This window comes from Talpa occidentalis, unplaced genomic scaffold (assembly GCF_014898055.3).
Source record: "Talpa occidentalis isolate TD23 unplaced genomic scaffold, MPIMG_talOcc4v2.1 talOcc4.2, whole genome shotgun sequence".
Classification (NCBI taxonomy): domain Eukaryota; kingdom Metazoa; phylum Chordata; class Mammalia; order Eulipotyphla; family Talpidae; genus Talpa; species Talpa occidentalis.
This window is the reverse complement of record NW_023602073.1, coordinates 122,337,757-122,353,822: the sequence shown is the minus strand read 5'-3', so window position 1 is coordinate 122,353,822 and position 16,066 is coordinate 122,337,757. Positions and strand designations below refer to the sequence as shown.

The 16,066-nt window shown below is 35.1% G+C and overlaps 1 protein-coding gene across 1 annotated transcript in view; it reads right to left on the bottom strand.

Annotated features, from left to right (window-relative positions):
• RNF217 (ring finger protein 217) overlaps positions 1-16,066 on the bottom strand; it is a 120,915-nt gene that overhangs the window by 20,348 nt on the left and 84,501 nt on the right. The window contains exon 3 of the mRNA XM_037520348.2: positions 9,125-9,289. Within this exon, the coding sequence (XP_037376245.1) occupies positions 9,125-9,289 (165 nt within the window). The remainder of the gene's footprint in view (positions 1-9,124; positions 9,290-16,066) is intronic.

The window sequence follows — 16,066 nt, the reverse complement described above, 5'->3', positions numbered from 1 at the left end:
CTTACAACAGGCAAATTATTCCTAATCCATTAGATTAAACTGACTACTCATAAAACACAAATGGCATCGGATTTGTTATCATGCATAGGATTTCCTAATCTATAATAAAGATGGTGATATTTAATGATATGAATAAATAGTTATTTTTGCTTATACTTCTCCACACTTAAATGTCATGATAATGTGTCTCTGGACCACATACAGCTTTGTAATCCAATGTTACCTCAAAAAAAGTAATATTATGAAATGTTCATAATATACTAGGTAGTTATTTAATAAATTTGATATTAAGTCCATATTTTAGTGGACAGAAATGGACTATTTTGAGTCTATGATATTCAGTACTTGTAATAAGAGAACAATCAAAACATATAATATATATAACACATATGCATACACACACACACACACACACACACACACCCCTTTGCCCTCCTTGAGGTGTTTATATTATTAAAAATAAAATGCCAACAAATCATCTAAAAATAGAACTAGAATAGTTTTTTTTAACTTTCACACACATTCCACTTAATCAGATTGGATGAATAACAATAAATGATCTGCCAAATAACCAACTCATTTTATAATTAAATCAGTACACATCTGTTCATACATATTTATCTCAATTCACCAAGAAATAAAAGCTCTTTTATTCTTTAAGCAAGAAATGATAACCAAATTAACTGATGTATTACTATCACCAACAAATATTTTACTCTACATAGAATAGTTCACTTTCATTTATGCTAAAAAATACCTTTTTATGTATGTGTTTACTCTTATGGCTTTGGGTATCTGGAAGAATTAACTAGAAGTAATGATTACAAAGGAGGCTTAAAAATATTACATGAGTTATGCTCAGTTCATTACTTAATGCACTATCCTAATTCTCTGTAACAATGATTTTTCAAAAGTGAGATTATATGTAAAGCCTTTAAAGCTATGATAAAAATATTATGAATATAGAATGCTGCACAACTATAAAATAAATATGGGGGCAAAATATCATAGTTCTAGAGATGCTATGACTTCTCTGCATCTTTCCTGGGGCCATGACTTAATAAAGCACTTCTTTAACCAAATGTGAAACGACAATGTGAGCATATGCAAAAATGGTATAAGAAATCTCAGAGGAAAAACTGGAAAGCAATCAGTTCCATTTAGAATAGGAAGTTAGTTAGTTTCAAGAATATCTTCCCAAAAAACAAGGTAATAAAATCCCTGAGGAGCTAGCCATTAAATAACATAATAAATATAGTGGTCATCTTTCTCTTGATAAGGAAAAAAATCAATGAGAATTTTACAAAGCATGTAAACGTCTCCCTTTCTTCTTTACCATATTTCCCTGGGCCCATGTTCCATGTTCATAGAAATCTTCAGATGCCAGTTTTTCTCTCTACATTCATCTTTACCCTCTCCCTCTGTAATTGCATACCATGGAGCCTGTCAATGGCCCAGGTATCTGTTTATCCTAATAAATCCTTTCTTTTATGCCACATGACTTCTAGCCAATAATTGCCCTTAAGTTTGCATTTTTATCAAGCTTCTTAAATGAATACTCTAGTCTCACTGCTTTTCTTAAGGCACCCCTCAATTTCCCCTTAGCTGACTGCCACACTGCTTTACTGAAACACCCAGATCAGCGGTCTTTCACCAGAAGACATTCATTCATTCATTCATTCATTCATTCACTCAACAAATATTTCTTAGTTCATTGGTAAAATCTGACATGGCTCCTGCCCTTGGGAGCTTGTAGTCTAACATGTAGACAGATATTAATAAATTGTACATTAATAAATTGACTGATTCTATGAAGGAAAATTTTGGACAGAAGTGAAGGAGCACCTAAGAGAGGAGCCCAATCTAGTCTAAGGTTCAGAAGAGGCTTCTCTAAAGAAGTAATATTCAGTCTAAGAAATGAAGGATAAATAGCCATTCACCAGTTAAAAGAAGAGTTAGGAAGAGCATTCCCAGCACAGCATATTCAAGGCAATGTACCCATGAAAGGAGAAGCCACCTGCACTAGCATGTGGCAGCATTTCTTATTCCACATTTAAAAACTTTTTAACTTTTTGTATCCTTCCACTCAAAACTGCTCTTCCAGTTGATAAGATTTACAAGGGCCTAGATCACGTGCATCTTGTTTATTATTTTATTAAAGGGAGTTGCACAGGTCAATGCATGTTCTCAATCAATAGTTATTAAAATAACAAATGAGTACTACCCAGGAACCTTTAATTGCCAACTCCAGTAAAATTTTAATTCTTATCTTATTGTATTATATCTCCCAGTGTCATTTAATCAGTTGATCAGCACCTCCTACTGACTTTTGGTAGAGTCTTACTTCACTGACTCCTTTTTTTCCAGGTGCTTCTCTTATCTCTCTTAGGTCCTATTTCTCCACCTATTCCTTAATCCTATCTGTGACTCACCACTGTGCACATACTGTTTGGGTGACCTCCTCCACACTCAAATAACTTCAACTTCCTCCACTGAATCTCATTTCTTACCTTTTACAGTGGATCTGGCTCCTAAGTTTCAGACTCACATAGCGACTGTTTACTGTTCATCAACACCTGCCTCCCTTATAGTCATTTCAAAGACAAATAAGAAAAAAACAAACATCATTCCACAAACCTGTAGCTCAATGACAACAAAATAAAATAAGGCTCATTTCCATTATCTTATCTCAGTTTTATGGTATAACCACCCATTTAGACACCCAAGCTGAATACTTGGGTGTTATCTTCTTATTCCCCACATACAAATAATCATCAATGTCAGACTGTTTTAGCCCCAATATATTTATCCAACTCCTCTTCTCCAGTTTTTTGATCATGGCTTAGCTCATATTTCCTTCTAGATGCCTAAAACTAGCTTCATATAACGAAGAGTAACTAACTTAAAATATAAATCTAATACCACTATCGCCCTGCTTACAACTTTCAACTTGGAAGATAAAATCCAAGTTTCTTAACAATGCACACAAAGCTCAGTCTTCTGTTTGCTTCTGCAGCTCCACCTTTCACCACTTCCTTACTCTAAGGGAACCACAGAGTGCTTGTGGCTCCCACACATAAGGCACATTTCCTGGTGCTGTGCCCTTTACATGTCATTGTAATACTCCCACTCTTAAATATCTTCCATCATGTCAACATCAATCCAATAATCCTTAACACCTAGCTCTCTCTGGATTTCCCAAGATGAATGAGATGTTCTTTTACTATGAACCATCTTGTAATACTCTATGCAAAATCTCACTGAAGTGAAGAGTATTTTATCATAATCAGTGTAAATGACCATGTCTCCACTTCTGTGAGTTTCATAAGGAAAAGGACGTTGTATTATAGAGCACATAATGGATCCTTAGTAAATGTCTGCATAAGTAAGAAAGAAAAATGGCATTTACTCATTCAACAATTATTTGTTTAGTGCTCCACAGTGACTATCTCAATGCTAGAGATGCCTGTCTCAATGCTAGAGATGCCTCCAGGATCAAAACAGATCAAAATCCCTGCTTTCATGATTATAATATAAAATATACCCACTATTTTAAATAGTAGTAAGTAATACGGTGCTGCAGAGAAAAAAAATAAAGCACATAAGAGACATAGCACCAAATGAGGTAGGGGAAGTGGTTACTGAGAAGCTGCATTTTGCTCAAAGACATGAAGTGAGAAGGCTGGACATGTAGATATCTGGGGAAGAGCTAGTAGGGAGATCCTGAGAAGGGAACATGCCTAGTGAGCAAAGAGGGCTGTGTGATGAAGCAAAGGAAAGGAAGAAGACGAGTTAGAGGAGGAATGGTGTAGAGGTGTAGTGAATGTGAGAGGTCAGATGGTCATTATAAGGATTAGCTTTTGTTCTGCATGAGATGAGCACCATGGAAGGTTTGGAGCTGGAGCGATGCAAGATGCCTTATATTTAATAGCTTCATATTGGCTGTTGAGTTAAGAACACCATGAAAAGTAAAAACCAGTGAGGAAGCCATTACAAAATCATAGAGAAAGAAGGTTGATGATGTCCTGTGCCAGATTAGTGACAGTGGGGTGCAGAGGTATTGTCAAGTCTGAACTGATTTCAATCTTACAAAGTACACAACTAAATGACTGAAGGGCTATGGGTGTGAGAGACACAGTCTGCAATGATACACTTACATGTGGAATTTAAAGAAACCAAACAAAGGGTGAGACAAAGACAAATGTTAAAAACAACCCTTGAGAGCTGACCATAGAGCTGAGGCATCCAGTGGGGGGAGCGGTGGGGCGGAGGACTATAGGTACTTTGGGGGTGGGAGTACTATGGTGACTACACCTGAGGGGAAATCCTATTCTGTCAGAACATTAACAAGGATGTAAAACAATGATAATTAAAAAAAAAAAATTCTTGACTTGAGCAACTAGGAGGTTGGAGCTGCTATTTACTGTGATAAGGAAACTACAAGAAGAACAATTTTGGGGAGAAGAGAATAAATTGTGTTGGAGAAGCTATTAAGGTAAGGAAATACACTGAGTAGCCATTGGACGTATGCTTTTTCTTTATGATCTGTCTCCCTACTACTGCCATCAGCAAAATCTGCACCCTATTGTGAAAACTGAGTTTGCTGCAGAAGGAAAAAGCAATGTTTAAAACTTGAAATGAAAATGAAAATAAATGAGTCATCTAAAAATGCTTTAAAATCTTTTAGCAGAATTGGCACTGTCAGTATCCACATGGAAAATGGGCAGCTTTTTACTGATTCTCCTTTCTACACAGTTTGCTGGACATCATCCCTTTCAGGAGTCCTCAGTTATAACACAAGTTTTAGCCCTTTGGAGATGCTTCCAATTTTTTGGCAGGGCGATGTTTGGTTGTCATAAAGGTGACTAATGCTGTCATTTATAGTGCTTTGCAATGCTTGAGGCATTCTACATAGTATAAAATATGATTCTATTCATAAAATGTTTTAATGCATTAGCTACTTGTATAAGTAAAAATGTGTTTTTAAATATCTAGATATAGACTGAAACTGTATTGTACATATAAACATGAAATAATGTTTTCATGGTCTTAATAAACAAATTTTTATTTATATAATTACTTAGTAAATTGAGGACAGAATGACTATATTTGGGACCTAACTCCATTTTACATATAAAGCCAAAATGTGTTTGCATGCTTTCAAAGTATTTTGAATATTCTAGCAATATAACTACAAATATGCATGCATATGCATACACATACATACCTACTTTTTGTCCTCATTTAAAAATCTCAGAAATAAAAGACAGTCATTGATAATATTTAAGTTTCACTTAAATGCAAATCCAAATTATAATAGGTGCAAAAATCGGACTGCTTCCTGCTTCTTTGTCTTTTAATATCATGGTACTTGAGTATCTGCATGTTAGGAAATAGTATTTTTTATAACATTTTTACTTATTTCTAGTTTATATTAAAATTAGGACAATCCATTGATTTTTTTTTAATGGCTTGTTATATGTAGTCATATACATTTAAACATTCAGGATAAATAAACATTCAGGATAGTAAAAAAATGTATTAAAATTATTTGTCATAAAAATGGGACATCAGCTGCAGTCTAATTTATAACTTAAAAAGTATTTGTCATCAAATAATCAGACTCTTCTAACAACTAAGGTCTAGACATTGGCACACCAAAAAAAAAAAAAAACAAACAAAAAAACCAGCAGCAGTCATAACCACTGCTCCAAATTTGGCAGTTTCAAGCAATGTGGAAAGGTAAAAATGGGTAATCAGTGGACAAGGGGAAGCTATTTTATTTTCTGAATGGGCACTATTTGTACTTCTGTAATGGTAATATGAAGTGCTAGTGAACTGCAGGATTATCTATAAGATCTTACATTAATACCCCAAGTTCTTTCTTCAGCAGCCATAGGCTGCATAGCTACTACTCAAATATAAGAGCTCAAAGACATGGTCTTTGTGCTAATTTTATGTGAACAGGGGCAAATTAATCATCCTTGAGTTAATGCACACTAGCCCAAAGCATTCTATTACAGGATTGAAGGAAATAAATAATTACTTGAAGGGAAATATCATACCAAGTAAATTCCTCTAATTTCAAATTTACAATAAAATTATGAATGAACATACAACTCACTTTCCTCTGTCTTCTTTTTGGTCACTTATTTAACCTCTCTGAAACTGTTTCTACCTCTTGAAATGGCAGTAATTACCTGTTTCTGTCGCTTTCCTTTGAAATAAATGAGATAACAAATTTACATACCATCATTTTATTATTGCTGTGTAGCACCTCAAAATTTTATCAAAATACATTTAACAATTTATATCTAGATTGCACATTGGAACTCATCATATCTAAGGATGTGATGAGACAAAAATATACTTTGTTCACAACAATATTTTAAACACGATGGATTATCATTATTTAAAAGCATTCAAATGAAGGTGTATGATCGTTTTTTCACCTGGAGGTATAGTGGAATTATTCTTTTTTTATAAATTCCTGTCATATTCCTTATTTATAAATTTTTTTAAAAGATTTATTTATTTATTTATATAAGCACTGGGTACAGTCAGAAGCGCGGGAGGGTGAGAGAATTCACCAGAGCCAGAGGGGGGAGCAGAGCAGGCAGAAGGACTGAAGTACACTGCTGAGGGGAGCAGCGGGTGGCAGGAGAGGTCTGCGCGCCATGCGGGACCCTCCTCCGGTGGCCAGGGAGCACCCGGGGATTGAACCAGCGCTGCAGAGGCCGCGGGCAGCTTCGCAACCCAGTGCTCAACCGCTGTGCCACCGGGGAGGCCCTATTTATAAATTTTAAAGGATTATTTATGAGAATAAAAACTGAGAGCATAAAGCAAACATTAACTCATTGAGTAATATCTTTGGGAATTTCTATTATAGGCATAGAAATGTTTCATGCAGAAAATATAATCTTAGGATCTAAATCAGAGACATCCTGCAGGGGAGGAGGAGGGAGAGGAATCAGAGGGAGGGAGGGAGAGGAGCACAGGGAACTGAGGTGATGGTGCACGGGTGCATTGGTGAAGGAAACTCGATGGGGACTACACCTGAGGGGGTGGGGGAAGCAAATATTGTTTAAACATGAACAATGATGTAAAAAATAAAAAAAATTCATATTAAAAAAAGAAACAAATTGGATAATGAATATATCACTTTGGAAAATGTAACTTTGCTTTAGCATTGTTGCAGTGTGGAAAATTTTTTGCTAGTTTACTGGCTGTTTGTATAAAGTCTAACTCATGAAACTGGTAGATGATAGAAATAAACATTTTTGTCAGATACAAATGGCAAAAAAAAAAACAATAATAATAATCTTAGGGTCCAAACCAAAAAAAAAATCACAATTAAAAAATATAAAGTTTTAAAGACTTATGCTTAAAAACCTGAAATTACTTGTATTTAAAGCTAGTCATAAAATATGATTTAAACTGACATAAATTTTATGGAACTTGAATCTCATAGCAAGTAGATTCTCTGCTATACACAAGATAAACTAATGCCATGATCCTTTCCTTTCAGTTATTTAAGAGCAATTCCTCTTAAATCCCAAATTTTTAGTTATTACGTGGAAAGGAAATCAGCATATATATTTTTCCTTCACTGCTTATTTACATTTGTTAAAATTGTGGAAGTTGTCAGAACATTAAGTAAACTCCTTACACCGCAGGCCATTTAATGTTAGGTTGAGGGAGTACAGTAACAAATACATGTTTTTTTGTTACTTCAATTCATATAATATTTCCCCAGTATATAATGCTGCAGTACCACTCACTCAAACTAGAGCCTTAGAGCCGGGCTAACTGGTAATGGAGTTTTGGCTTTCCAAACAAATATAATGTATACTTCTAAACAAAGTGTTAAAGTAAAATGACTAAATAACACTAGGAAATTCCTACTGGCTTTATTCAGCTTGAACTGAACAGCAGCGATGAATAAACTAAAAAGGCAACAGAAAGGGGAAAGGCCTCATTTTCTCACTGTTCTTCATTGGGATGGAAAAAAAAAAGTGTACCGAGTAATTGATGCAGGACCTGAAGCTGCCATAAGGCAAATGAGTACTTGTGGACAAATTTGCCATCTACAGGGAAAAAAACAAACTTTAGCTAAAATATCTTTAGACATTTGGTCATTCCCCAAAATTCCTTCCAACTGTTAAGAATGTAACATATTAATTTAGGGAATATTTTTACTTTATATATACATTAGTATGTGATTCAGCATATTCAATCTGTGCATTGCATTTATGCTTATAAACAGATTTCAAATATACTTTTACCACTTCAAGTTGGAGTTACAGTTATTAATTTTAAAAAATTTTCTGAAAATTCAAATTTCATTTATGTGATGCTAAGTCATCAGGAAGGAGTTGCAGAATTTAGATACAATGCGAAAGTAAATTTGGCAAAAGACATATGTAGACAGACACATAATTTTCAAAGTGAGATGAAATAATTTCAAACTTTAATAGATCCCTATCCTGAAAATATCAAATCCAGGGTTTTCTGGCTAGAATTACTAGTTGATTTCTCTGCAGGAGTCTCTTCACTGGCTCTTTGCATGGCTGCCTTTCAATATCTCAGCTCAAATTCCTGCTAACTCTTGATTACTTGCACCATTATCAAAAGCAAAAAATGAAAATGAGATTCATAAAATCCCTAAGTCCTGATGTTAGTGTTAGCTTCTACTTTACTAGCTTTAAGAGGGAAATGATCAGTTGAATTTAATCCTAAAATGATAAGCAATAGCAGAAGGAACATATAGAAAAGGACTGCAGGGACTTAGAATCTGTCTAATCAAGTGATTCCAGTACATGTGGCAATCTAAAAATAGTACTTTAATAACATTTTCATACTAGCTTTATCTTCTGCACACATCTCCATTTTTAATGGCAAAAAAAGGGTTTTGAAGTTCAAAACCATAATTTTAAACTTCCTTAAATACTGAAATGCAATGCAAATAATATGTAACATTTATATATAATATCTTTAGATTAGTTATATAGTATAATTACTCTTCTAAAGTGAAATGGCAAATATCTTTTTCTCTACAATCCCATTAACAGTTATTATTCACTAATATCCAGATCATTTTTTTCCCATCTGAAGATGATCTCACCTTGCACTTTGGACACTTCTGGGCATTCCTCTGCCCATGTTCAATTTCACTGGCCCAGTGACGCAATAATTTGTCTCCTTTCTTGTACTCTTTGCAGTTGACACCTTCATGCCAAGGGGAGTGGCACTTAAAACACCAGACGAATTGGCAAGTGGGGCACTGGATCTGTGTGAGGAAAACAGTATTAGTGGATATACTGAATGTATTTAAAAGAGTAAGAATGATATGAGGAAACTAGCTAAAAGGCTCTAATTTGTCCAGGTTTAAATATCTCCACCACTATGAGCCCTGAACTACATGATGATTCTGTTATTAAAGAAGGAAATCATTACTTTGGCAAGGGTGATTTAACATTTTGCAGACTATATTGAAATCAAATACTTTGAACATTCTGGAAATCAATTTGGCCTTAGGAAAATCTCCTTGAGGAAAAAGGAAGCATAGAGTAGAACTTGTAATCTTACAACACCTCAAATTCATATACTCAGGCTGCTGCCCTTAAATTTACTTCTCCCTTGAATCAATTTTCCAGCCATTTCCATTGCTCTTCTTCTTATTGTTGACTTCATTTAATTTGATAACATCAAAGCCCCACAGATGCTTCTTTAAATGAATAACACACTGGCAACTAAACTATTCTGCCAGCATTTGCTCAAAAACTCTATCTGAAAATAATGGATGCCCTCTGGTTTGCTATTAATCGAAGCGAGGCTAACTATAAAAATATCAAGGATTCTACTGCTAGAAATAGATCCGTATGGTGATTCTGTGACATGTACTAGGAAACCATCAGAAAGATGTCTTTGTATTTTCATGATGTGGAGGTATATGGAAGTGTGCATGCGTATGTTCATTGAAAACATCTGCCTTTTACTTGACAAGGAAGACATTGTATCTGACTGTCTTCATTTCAAATGGCGACAGTGGAGTATGCCACTCTCACTGAGGACTTCTGGTCCTCACTCTTAGAAAGACTGTAGGGACTTAGAAAAGGACTTGGGCATAACTTTGCCAGTCCTGTTTGATTAAAGTGAATTAATTCAATGTCTCACTATGAACAACACTGATAACTGATTATTTGGCATATTGCTACTATAGCATGATGAATTTACTGACTACGCTTTGAAGATTATAATTTTTTTTTTGGTTAAACTGTACATAACATCACTATTTAGGTTTTTGGACACTTTGACAATGGTTCGAATAGACAGCTTAACTGAGTGGCAATTAAAATCACACTTTTTACATTTATAACTCAAAACACTGCAGTTTTTATAGTTAGTGTTCTTCCTATGCAAATATAAAGCAACAAAAATACTTTTGCATTTACCTTACATCAAAACAAAATGGTATTTTGTCATAATATTGTAAAGATCATGTTTATCTAATGATTGTTATTCTGTTACATGGTAATGTTTATTACATGTATTTAATGCTGTATTAATGCTGCATTACATGTATTATTTATTTTTAGAAAAAATAATGCTGAAAAGTAGGTATGAACATCTCAGGTTTAGAGATTAGGAAACAAGACTCTCAGAGATTAGATAACTTGCCCAAAGTACACAGCAAGCATGTGTTAAGAAGAAATTTAAGCATTCTTTTCCCCATTTCAACATACTTCTACATACTAAAACAGCATTCTTATGGATTAAAGCTTAAAATACCAAAGCCAAAGTTCTTGTGGTTGAACTATTCTGTGAGTTGGAATTCTATAAGATCACCTACATAAAGTAAATTCTGAAAATCCTTCTCAAGATTTTACTCACATAATTTAAGAGATTCTTTGGCTTAAAAAAAGTGGGTTATTATTAGTCATTCGTATAAAATAATAATTTTTATTTTACTGACCATTAAAAATTAAGTAACTCATTTTGAAAATAACAATGATTTGAAATGGGTGAGTGCCAGATACTAAAACAATATAAAATGATCATTCCCTTATGACACTGAACAATGAAGAATAGATGTAAATACCACATGAACACAATTTTTGAATAAAAGAAATGGAGAAATGTCAAAAAGACTTGATTTCCCTCATGCATCTGCCATTATAACAGAGGATTTCAATATTTAATTCACTTCCCTTCTATTAAACATTATTCATAATTCAAAGGGCTACTATTTCCAAAACAAAACGAAACAAAACAAAACAAAATCCTCTGGTTTTTAATCAGTAGGTCTCAGATTATATTTATGAAACAAATAGAAAAACGAATGTAATAATGCTTTGAAACAAGCACTCACTTTTTGGATGTTAGATATAACAGGTCAAAGATCTATGTGATCAGAGGCTGAATTACCACATCTATGATCTCTAGTGAAGATTAATTAGAAATGCGGTTCTGGAAACTACCAGAGTGATAAAGAATCAGACACTATGACCACGCCAGGGACTCTGGCTTTCAACTTCTCATAATTAATAATAAAATCCCACTGCAGATCCTACTGCCAGTCCTCACCAACAACACAGACGTGGTAACACACTGTGAATGGAGTTATGCGGCAAGCTCTCAAGTGAAGAGGACTAATTTAAATTCAGACAGTACTGCTTACTGTCCTGCACTGAACACATTAAAATACACGTTTTTATTTGGCTTAAAATAATAAAAGGACTAACAACCAAACCCAACAATTTGGTATTCAGAGACTGCTCCTGAATTGTCTAAATACTGACTTTTTGGTCTGAAGATGTCTTCTTAACTTGACCACACTCAAAATTGGCCTTATATTAAACACACAGACATCAACAAAGCATCTTCCTCCACTCCTTTATTTATTCTTAATCCTCCACATGAAGTGCCATTTCACAACCTCCCACACTGAGTGCCTGCTGTCTGAGTAATTATATTCACACAGGTCACCGTGCTCTATCAATGTTATTCAAAGTGAAGTGGAGAAGCAACATCAGTGTCACCTAAGAACTTAGCTTGTTGGAAAGTAAGCACTCATGTCATTCCCCAGACCTACTAAATCAGAGTCTGAGCTTTCATGTGGGTCCCTGTTGATTCACATGGTTACTAAAGTTTAAGAAGTGCCGCTCTATCCCATGTGACCCCTGACCACAATTGATTAGATCCAGGATAAATACCAAAGCCATAAGCAAGTGTCCAATGGCTGGCAAGCAACCTATGAGGTGGCTGGCAAAAACTGTTCAATTGGGTTTGCACTGCTGAATAAAGATAAGCTGAAAGATATTTTCTCTCTAGGGTGAAATGGGGATATACATATATCTACCTTTGCAATGGAGGCAAAGACAAAATGGATGAGTGGCCGCACTGCAGCTCACTGGTGATGGGAACAATGGCATTCACGTCTAATGAGACAACAGAGGGACTCTCGTGCTGCCAGAGTTAATGTCCGATTCTCCATGAGACCTGTCTGGGTGGCTGCTGAGACTGCTTTCCTGACCTTCCTACTTACTTGGAGAGAAAGCTCATTAACTGGTCTGTACCCCAGTTCTTGTATACATAAGTCTTTAAAAAAAAAGAAATGGAGAAATGTCAAAAAGAGTTGATTTCCCTCATCATCTGCCATTATATCAGAGGTTTTGAGTGCATCTGGGCTTCTTATAATTGGAAAAAGTCCAACAAACAGAATCCATTGAAATCATATCTGTAGCAAATGCTACTTGGTTCAAGATGTCTTCCCTATTCCTCCCAGGCAGGTTCAGCATCTTTCTTACAGAATTTTCATTTGCCATGTAGATGTCTGATTTCCCTACAAGTTTACTGAGGGCAAATGGTGTGTCTTATTCATTCTGTATCTCCTTAGTTAAGTACAGAAATTCTGGCACACGGTAGGCACTTAGTTCTTTGTAAAATGAATAATTTGCACAAAGCAAGTAATACCTACTGGCTAACATTAAATGAATTCAAGGAAAAACCAACATACTTGATTTATAATCAATGACTGTTAGTGTATCACTACCTCTGAGATTACCAGATGATGTTTACTAAATATTTTATCCACATTTCACTGAGCATCATGATTAATATGCAAATTATTCTATAACAGCAGGACTGAAAGTGTTTCATGAATAAAATTATCAAAGTTAGGAATCTTTTTTTTTAATATGCTCATAATCCACCATAGATAAAATAATTTTACATTATATTGTGACTTTTGAATTCCCATTGACTTTTCAGAAATCTGGGCTACAATGACAAGTAAAACCAACCTACTTTACTTGCCCTAGACAAGTGATATTTTCTCTTGACAATTCATCATGCCAAATAAAAATATGACCCACAAAATAAAAACAGCTCAAAACCAAAGGGCACTCAGATATGTATTTCCTTGTCTAAATTCTATATTCTCCTATATACACAGTATTTTAAATAAATCAAAAAGTCATTATTTAATAAACAAAATATTAGGCAACATCCACCCTTCAATGTAGCATTGCAAATATAAGAGCTAATTCAGTTTTCTAGAAAGAATTTGCTTTATTAAAACTTTGTATTAAGATAGATACTCAATAAAGAAACATCCATTGCTTCATCTTCACTTAACAAATATTTACTGAGAACGTGCAAGTAGCAAGCACTGAGTATACTGATACTAGGCACAGGATACAGAATAAAAACACTTGTCCTCAAGGACTTTCCTCAAGGCAGACAAATACAAACCCAGAGAGCCATGAAGTCAGGCCCTAACTGCTAGAATAGAAGGGAAGGTTGCAACAGGAGGAGTCAGACAGAATGTAGCCTTGAAAGATGAGTGGAATGTCACTGGGATAAATGATGGGGCAACACTTTAGGCAGAGGGCCCCACCTGGACCACCATAAATAGGCTTTCATGTACCTGGTGCAATGCGGAAACAGCAGGTGTTCTAGTGCAGTTGTATCAGCAATGGCACTTCAGTTGGCTCATCTTGAGCCTTGCTGGATTGTCCAATACTAAGGGTCTAATTAATTATGCATTAATGTTCCTATACTCCTGATGTGCTTCTCAAAAAACACTGTGATTGAGAAACCCTTTAGAGGAAACACATAAAACTTTAGTGGTCAGACTAGCATGTGGGTTAAAAAAATGAATCAATACGTAAATAGAAAAATTTGGTAGTCATAAACAGTTTTCTAAGAACTGAAGATCACTTTCATGAAGAGGAAACAATTGTGAAGAAGTGCTGAGTGTCACTGAGAGGAGAAAAGAGATCTTCCATGCATCAAAAGCTTCAAATACTGTAAAGGTGGTTACTCTGCTCCCTCATAAGGTCAAATCCTCAAGCAAGAGTGGCAGTGGAGGGAGATGTTCCAGATGGGAAAACATGACCTGAGGTCTTGCCCTGATTCTTATTCCCTAAGATAACACCTCTGAATATAACAAAAATATTATTTCAAATGAAAGGAAATTATTTTATAAGTAGTGATTTCCTTGACAAGTGAAGAGTTCAATCAGAGTCTGAATAGCCATTTGGAAGAGAGGATTTATAACATGTAGTTACATGACGATCCCTTATAGATGTGAGGCAGTAAATGTAGAAAGGTAGGGAAAAAAAGAGTATGGTAGATGAGAAACGCACTGTTCTAAGATCTTACAGACCATTTAAAAATGAGCAATAGGCTTGGTTCTTTACCCACTATCCAGCAGATCATCAGAGAGAAATGATTTTCACTTGTCTCTTGTGCTGCAGACCAAGAGGACGATGTGATGAAGAAAAAAACAAACAGTACTCAATCCAGTTCTAGGTCATTTATGGTAACTATGAACTTTGATTATTATAGTTTTTTAAGGTCAGATGTAGGCTAAAATAGCAAATGAATTCTAATATTTGATTTTTGTTGTTAGGAATTCAAGCATGTGTAGTCTATAAAACATTATAGCTAATTTATGCATTAAAAAAGTAAACAAAGAACAATGGTAGCAAAATGCCTCATTAGTAGCTAGAGGGAGAAATGCATCCTAATGAAATTTAATAGGCCTGCATCATTGGTAAGCATTATAAATCTTTTCAGTGCTAACATATATAGCACAGCCTTTGTTTAAGTCGGCTTCTTTAAATTGGGCTGGACAGTTTTCTTTATCTCCTTCACAAATGTATGCCAATAATAATCATTTAAGAAACTATATTTGTTGTCTATTAGCTTCTGACATCAGTGATGGATTAATGCCAAGAGAAATGAGTATGTGTCATAAGCTGAACTGACCTTGCAGGATATGTACAAGCTGAATCTCAATTTGTAAACAGTGTCAATTTAAAGTGATGGTGTCAGGGAAAAACAGTAAAAAAGCAGCACACCAACTATACTTTCATGGGAAAGCAGTAAACGACTTTTATATATCGAAAAAAATCCCCCAGGGCTTATTAGAAGGAAGTTTAGGCACATGATCTTGCTCTCACTCTCTTAAAATGAAAATTGTTTATTGGAAGCACAACTGAAGAAGTGTGGCTGGGGTTGGAACAAAGGATGGGTAAATCCCCAGAAACAGAAATCACGGGAAGCCACTGCCATACTAGGGCCAAAGAGACAAAGAAGGAAAGAAGTTTCTGGAGCCCAGTGAAAATTGGAAACATGAAGGAGGGACTATCCAGGGAAATTATAACCATGGGGATCATAGCTACTGTCAAACTCCACATTGAATTATAAGGGAGTGACTAAGTAAAACACCTATTCTTTCTTCTACCCTCCTATCTCCTGCAAATGCTGGCTCTTTGCTGAACCGGAATAGTAAGAGATAGTGTCAGGGCTCTGGAGAAGCAATTCTAGAGGCAACTTTCTGGAGTACAGGGCAGGTCAATCATTATAATGATAAAATGCCTGAATAATAGACACAGGAAGAGAAAAATTGAGTATGACCAGAATTCCAGTCTTCACTTTAGCACATTTTAAAGTACACCAATTAGGAATAACAAACTCATAGATTTGACTATACCCTTAAAGTTCTTAGAGAAGTTCTTTCACCACATGAAGGAATAATGTATTTGTGCAGTTTTAT